At 43.8% G+C, this 7,824-nt stretch overlaps 1 protein-coding gene across 1 annotated transcript; it reads right to left on the reverse strand.

Moving 5' to 3' along the window:
* Positions 1-217: 217 nt before the first annotated feature.
* LOC122371445 lies at positions 218-7,314 on the reverse strand. Its single transcript, XM_043347783.1, has 6 exons — positions 7,163-7,314; positions 5,507-5,640; positions 2,225-2,375; positions 1,583-1,652; positions 1,186-1,243; positions 218-767 (listed from the first exon to the last, which is right to left on the reverse strand). Exons 1-6 carry the CDS (start codon positions 7,165-7,167, stop codon positions 340-342), a joined length of 846 nt encoding a protein of 281 aa, XP_043203718.1. The 5' UTR covers positions 7,168-7,314; the 3' UTR covers positions 218-339.
* Positions 7,315-7,824: the final 510 nt, after the last annotated feature.

A 7,824-nucleotide genomic window follows, 5' to 3' on the forward strand; every position in this document is an offset into this window, starting at 1 on the left:
GCCGAATATAATTAAACCAGAATGAGACGACAGTTTCGGGCGTAGCCCATTATCAAGTCTGACAATTCCGGATTTGAAATTTCAAATCCGGAATTGTCAGACTTGATAATGGGCTACGCCCGAAACTGTCGTCTCATTCTGGTTTAATTATATTCGGCAATACATTGAGCTTTATTATAAGGCTACTGATTCTTATCATTATTTTATTAACAATGAGCCTGAGAAAAGCGCTTGCTAACATTATCAAACATAAGCCTAGCGATTCTATAACACATTAAAAACAGCATTGATTTAAAGCAAAACAAATGCCGGGCCCTGTAGCTGTTGCAGGACTGGATATCATTCCTCATATGCCGCAGCGTGGATCAGCTGCATGATTTGGATTTTAAGAAGGGACTTCTTTCTAGTTGCCACTTGCCTGATATCCTGACCCACCAAATGTCCAAAGATGGCATCATCGTCCTCTAGCCTCTCGACGGCTTGCTGCACCTGCTCAATCGCCCGCTGCAGGATCTCCCTGGTCCCTTCGTCGGCAGCCACCCGACGGGCACGCCGGCGAGGCCTCTGGGGCTGGACTTCGCCCTGCTCTGGTCGGTCAGCGGTCGGCTCCCGAGGAGCAGATGCCTCCTGCGCGCGATCAGCAGGCGGCGTGCGGGGTGCCGAGGCCTGCTGCGGGCGATCAGCAGATGGCTCCCGAGGTGTAGAGGCCCTCTGCGGGCCAGCAGGCGGCGCGCGGGGTGCGGAGTCCTGCTCCCACTCGTCGTCCACTGTCGTGAAAGAAGAAAAAATATCCATTTGCAGAGTCTGGAATCGACGACCGCTTTTCTCTAGTTTTTGTGTATAAGGTACATAATAATTTCGACCCTTGTGGGAAGGGGCATTTAATGCATTACCTTCGAATTCTATTTTTCATCTTTAGTAAAAACAAGCATCAAGTTAGATAGAGCTATTAGTACATCAATCACACCTGCAGCTATTTTCTTTCCGAAACAAGCTTTGGTATTTGTTGATGCTTTAATGATCTACGGTCAACACACATCAAGTACGTTTGGCTAGCCTACATGCATAAAACCTTCGCTGTGATCTCAAGAACTCTAAAAATGCATAATACACATAAAAAGTATCTCCATCATACTGCATAACATACGTAAACATTATAGCCTTAGTAAGAAACTGTTAACTGACCTTCCGAGAATACGAGCCATGGATCACCAGAGTGTTCTTCTTCTATGTCAGGGTTCTCCTGAAAAAGAGATTAGCATGGCTTTGACCGTGGCGCTGAGTATACAGAACGGTAATCTGTGTACCCTCGTACTTTCAGTCCTGTTCCGCCTAAACGACATAACTAGTTACAAGTTAGTTAGACATAAACGCCCTTCTCTTCTTGTTGTTGCTTTTTAAGTTTGGAGGTTTTGGAGTATTGGAGGTTTCACCTTGTCAGTTGATTGTTAAATTGCACAACCCACAATAGACGAATTGCAAGATAAGTAGCTACCTGACAGGATTACGCTACTACACAAAGTTCATTATTACAAGAGCGCGTCATGCAAACCGTATCGACTGCGCAAAGCATCAAACCTACCAAGTGAGGATCCTCTACAAGCGATAAGGGATCAGGATCAGCATGTGGCGCCGTCAGGTTTGTTGTCACGCTGTGAAAGGACCGTCATAAGGCAAAGGCAAGCATGGCATGATTCAGCGTTGGACGATAAAATGTTCATCGGGGAAAGGGAAAGTTCATTGTGGATGGGGCGTTCAGTTGGCCGACCGTCACCAGACGGAGTAGACCGCACCCCGTACGTGTAATCTAACTTTCCGTCCAACGTTACAAATCTTATTGCGTGCTAAAATATGTTATGTACAGAACTATTGATAACTAATTTCAATACAGAACAGTGACGCGAAAACAAGCTATTCAAGCAGGGGAGGTCATTTCATCTAACCTACATATTGCAACCCAAATGTTGTACTAAGCCCTCAGCCCTCAGCCCTCAGCGAAGCCCGTTTTAAAAACAATTAACTTTTTATAGAGGGGGTCACAATCAGCTCTTGTCCCACATAACATCTACAACTATAGAAAACTATACATTCATATCCATTTACATATCTGAGCTAAGCAAGCTGACAACTGGCAATAAACAATTACACAGAAAATGCACGCATTGTACGAATTTATCTATTACGAAAGGGAAAAACGGTAAGAGTAAAAAAAAAAAAAACTCACGGCTTTGGCTTGACAGAATCATTGAGGAAACTCAGCTCCCTCTGCGTGGCGCCGTCGGTGGTCGAGCTGGCAGCAGAGCCGCTCGGCGGGGCCTGCCGACACTTCATAAAATAGTCCCGGATGGACTTCCATCTTGACTTTACATCAGCAACTGAAAAAAACGAAGTATTTAGTATACCTTTATTTTTACTACATCTCTATCCTGGTATCCATTCACATGTATACATACATACATGCATACATACACACATACATACATACATACATACATACATACATACATACGTTTTGATTTCGATGATAATGATGATTAAGTCTAAACAATGGTGGACAGTTCGTCAGAAATCTTAATATAAATGTGAAGAAAAAACAGATTAGACGTCATACAGATGGTGATTGGATTAGATATGGCGCCAGGGGAGGAGCTCCCTATTCAGTTGGTGGGGCGGCTACCCCACCAACTTGCCATTTTGCCCCACCAATAAGCGTTTGGCCCCCACCAACTTAAGCTCAGTTGTAGGAATTTGTTGCTTAGCAGACCAATCTTTTTCGCATTGAGGAGCTTTGAAATGTCTTTGTAGTGCAAAATATTATCTCTGTAATGAAAATCGATTCAGTGTTGCACCTTAACTAACATAACAATTGGACACGAATTTCTGCCCCACAAACTTCCCAAGAAAGGCTATTTTAAAATAAATTTAGTCCGAACCTTTTTGATAGGAAGGTTTCACAAGGACAGGGCCACCGCTAAGCGAAGCTTGTTGCGGTGACCTGGCTACGGCCTGCCACCAACCGCAACCATACCTGTCAGTAGGCCCATAAATATCAAGCGCCCGTCGCGCTTCGAACCCGAACTGTTATAACCGGGCACGCGTGCTCTCACCACACGGAGTCCTCCAACGCTCTACCAACTGATCTACGGTACCGCCATACAAAGGCTCCGCCTATGTATGGCGCCGCCGACTTCATGCTGTGTGACGTGCGTGCGTTTACGCATGGTGGGGCCGCTGGTGTTGCCCTCTATCGGTTGGTGTCTACAAGCTCCGCCAGATGTCAGTGGGGTGGTGGCTAGGCGAGCTCATTGATGTCTCCAGACCGGGTTACGGACAAAAGTACGTATCGCTAAAGTACGTAGGACAAAAGTACGTAAGCAAAAGTACGTAGGATTAAAGTACGTATCGCAAAAGTACGTACAGTATAAAGTACGTATGGACAAAAGTACGTCAGGGACAAAAGTACGTATCGCAGATATACGTACAATATAAAGTACGTATGGACAAAAGTACGTCAAGGACAAAAGTACGTATCGCAGAAGTACGTACAGTATAAAGTACGTATGGACAAAAGTACGTCAGGGACAAAAGTACGTATCGCAGAAGTACGTACTGTATAAAGTACGTATGGACAAAAGTACGTCAGGGACAAAAATACGTATCGCAGAAGTACGTAGAGTATAAAGTACGCATGGACAAAAGTACGTCACGGACAAAAGTACGTATAGCTAATGTACGTAGGGTAAAAAGTACGTATGGACAAAAGTACGTCACGGACAAAAGTACGTCACGGACAAAAGTACGTATCGCAGAAGTACGTAGGGTATAAAGTACGTATGGACAAAAGTACGTCACGTACAAAAGCCTATGCATAGCAAATGTACGTAGGGTATAAAGTAGGGTAGCCTTGGGCAAGACGCCACAGATAATTTATTTTGCTACATAGGTACCTACACTGTAAAAACCCATGTCAAAAACCAGCACCCTGTACCTGCTTATTTTAAGCAGGCTAACTGGGTGCTAAATTTAAGCACCCTTTTCAAAAAATAGCTCCCTGTGCCGGCTTATTTTAAGCACCCTAAATGGTTGCAGCCATTCAGGGTGCTTAAAATAAGCCAGCACAGGGAGCTATTTTTCGTAAAAGGGTGCTAAAATTTATTAACCATTTAGCCTGCTTAAAATAAGCAGGGATAGGGTGCTGGTTCTTGACATGGGTGCTAAACTTTTTTTACAGTGTACTTTTGTCTCACATCACCTGGAAGGCCAAATTTGTGCTCAATGTGTGTTTCTTTTTTTGACATTTTACTTTAAATTCCACCCCTCAAATTCATTCACTTATGATCGGACTCCCAGCTAGGAAGTGCTTTGTGAAGCAACTGCAAATGGGGCATTTTCCCCCAACCCCAGGGCAAAACACCCCACGGCCTGAGGCAAGAAGCCCCATACACTAGATTAACAGAAGAGAGGATCTTTCCCCAGAACCCTGCCAGTTCCGAGAAACATCGGTGAGGCGTTTTACCTCGGCGGGGCGACTTGCCCCGGTCTACCCTACGTGTGGACAAAAGTACGTCACGGACAAAAGTACGTATAGCAAATGTACGTAGGGTATTAAGTACGTACCCCACCCTTGGGTTAAGTTGATCAATGTGTAATACATTTCTGATTCTTTATTTAATGAGCATTTGTTACAAGGCATAGCAAAATTTATGGGCGAAATGGACAAAGCTATATTATTTGGTATATGAATTTATCATGAGTTCCCTGCAGTATGGCAACAGAGCAGCAATAAAGAAAAAGTGGCCCAACTTACACGACTATACCCTACTTCTAACATACGTACTTTATACACTACGTACTTTGGCATACGAACCGTACGTACTTTTGGCATGCGTACTTTTTACACTACGTACTTTTGCATACGAACTTTTGCGCACGAACATTTGCGTACGTACTTTTGGCATACGTACTTTATACACTACGTACTTTTGCATACGTACTTTTGCGTACGAACATTTGCGTACGTACTTTTGGCATACGTACTTTATACACTACGTACTTTTGCATACGAACTTTTGCGTACGAACATTTGCGTACGTACTTTTGGCATACGTACATTTAACACTACGTACTTTTGCATACGTACTTTTGCGTACGAACATTTGCGTGCGTACTTTTGGCATACGTACTTTATGCACTACGTACTTTTTCATGCGTACTTTTGCGTACGAACATTTGCGTACGTACTTTTGACATACGTACTTTATGCACTACGTACTTTTGCATACGTATTTTTGCGTACGAACATTTGCGTACGTACTTTTGGCATACGAACTTTATCGCCTACGTATATTTGCGTACGAACATTTGCATACGTACTTTTGTCCTACGTACTTATGCGATACGTACTTTAGTCCTAAAATCCTCCAGACCTGTATAGATCGTCTTGTGAAACGACCATTATACGCCCAAAACAAAGTCAATGTAAAAATGCATTTCAGAAAATGCTCACCATTTCGTCCGGTCTCTGCCGCCACCTCCGCCCATAGCCGCAGCTTGTGCTTGCGCTGGTGATATGCTGCCTGCCGCACATTCCAAAGTGCCTCCCGCTTACGAACAGCTTCGACCAGCTGGCTGTCTCCGGGCCTATCGTGACAGAAAAGGAAGATGTCAGAGCAACAGCAGTGGGATAATTTTTGACAGATGTTGTTATAAGTTGGAGGCAAGTCTGAGAAATCTTTGAGCTTGAGAAATCTAAGATCCCCCCCCCCCACACACACACACGTCATCGAAATACCAGCATTTAAAAATGGCATTACCTTGGGAAAGATTTTGGTAATGATAGTGTCCCAAAATTTGTCGATTTGGGTGGCAAATGACACCGAAATGAAACCCATTTTCACTCTTACCTCCAATTTCTAGGAGCAATTTTGCACTCCCAATTTTCTTAGATTAAATATTTGCGTCAGGTGTTCGCTTTATATCATAGACCTACATTCTAATACACTTGTACATCATTTTATGCTCTTGGTCTCTTTCCCACCTTTTTTGGACCCATTATCTGACCGGCAATTTTCCAATCTCATTTCCTTTTAGGTGAAGAATTTTCCCCTCCGACACCCACACCAAAATACATTTTTGGGACCCTGGTCTGTAATGTTAAAAAAAAATACCTTGAGTGGTCATCTTTGGCTTCAGGCAAAATGCTGAACACCTGATACACAATCACTCAACCTAAAATATGACTGGCAATGAAACTGCCATGTAACTTGCCAGTCACAGGCTGCGCCGAAAAATTCAGCAGCCACCATGTGCTGACCTTGGTGCATGCGAAGTTAAGATGGACGTGCACTGAAATTTTTGGCACAATCCTGCCACTACGCTGGACATATTCGGCATAACATGTTTTTCCAGGTTGGCAGACTCACAGTTGTTAAGAAACACATTTTATTACTTTACTTTTATTCAAATGTGCTACAGAAATGGATATGGATCAATGCAAATTTGAGAACGAAGGAATGCCCATGCCGACATAAAATAAATTTGGGGAAATAATTTACTTCAACATACCAGATCTGGAGTGGATTACAGTCTCATCCCAGACTACCTATCCCAAGTTCAATTCAGAAATAGGTATATGATATATCAACATTTAGTGGCACCTTTGAGTGGAACCCAGCAGAAGGCTGCCTGCGTCTGGAATATTGTGAATTTATTTGAGATGATCTATGAATCAAAATCAGCCTGCCACCTACCAAGGAATAAGTACCTACAGCATACCACGCCCATGATGAGTTTATGTCAGAGGTGGAGATCTCGGGGGGGGGGGGGTCGGGGGTCAGGACCCCCCCCCCCCCCTGAAAACAAATTACTGCTATGTAAGTCAATGGTACTGCATCCAGCCGCCTCCATCTGCCCAGCCTGGAACCCCTTGAAATTTTGACAGATCTCCACCCCTGGTTTATGTCATGCATATAATAAAATTGTCAACAAAATGCTATCATTTGAAAGTCTACAAGACACAAATAATTCGAAAAAATGCTGAGATGTCGTTGCGGAGGATGAATAGAAAATCCTTGCACAATGATTTTCCCCTTTATAGCATGAAAATAAACCTCAATTGGGTTTTTACAGTTTGTTGCTATATCAATATATAAAATATACTCACTTCATTTCAAGAAATCCCGATACCGCCGTCTTTATTCACCGCAAAAGATAATAGTATGGTCTCGAATCTTGCGCAGTCGGCGTCAACAGCGGCAGAAAAAGCTCCCACGATCCAACTTTTCCGCCACTAAATTAAGAACGTAAAGTAAGCGATGAAAAGATAAACATGCCGAAAGACGCTGTCGGCGGCTGGGCCGTTTCGGCGTCTACAGATTCTGCTCCTACCATTGCCTCTGTAGTTAATTCTGCCAATAAGCGCTTATTTTCGGCGGATAAAAGTGCAGTGGACGGCGACCTTTAAAAAAACAGCCGGTATTTCTGCGCATGTTTCTCGTACTCAAGTTCCCTGGAACTATTTCATGCTTACTAGTAGCGGTGGGGTTTACAGTGCCTGTTCGGAACCGTGGTAGTGCAACGACGCAATGAATTTATATAAGGATATAAAGAAAACGTCACCGAACAACACGAAGATATTTGCTGCCTGACTTTCCTCAAGGTGTATAGCTTGCTGCCCAATGCAAATATTTTGCGCATTTTTGCGCGAAATGGACAAATAAGGGTTTAACCCTCGCCGGCATAGGCCGTTTTGCATCCCTCGACGGCACAGGGGGATGCGACCCTCCTCGCGTTTGGCCCCTAATTGAGCTAGAGCCTCGCGGAAAA

This window comes from Amphibalanus amphitrite, unplaced genomic scaffold (assembly GCF_019059575.1).
Source record: "Amphibalanus amphitrite isolate SeventyFive unplaced genomic scaffold, NRLGWU_Aamphi_draft 001245F_arrow, whole genome shotgun sequence".
In the NCBI taxonomy this organism is placed as follows: Eukaryota; Metazoa; Arthropoda; class Thecostraca; order Balanomorpha; family Balanidae; genus Amphibalanus; species Amphibalanus amphitrite.

Bases quoted from the DNA above. Each gene is read 5' to 3' on its own strand.
- LOC122371445 (XM_043347783.1), bottom strand. The intron at 2,376-5,506 runs GTGAGCATTTTC...CGTTTTTTTCAG, and splicing joins GGCAGAGACCGGACGAAATG to TTGCTGATGTAAAGTCAAGA. The intron at 768-1,185 runs GTCAGTTAACAG...CTTTCACGACAG, and splicing joins ATGGCTCGTATTCTCGGAAG to TGGACGACGAGTGGGAGCAG.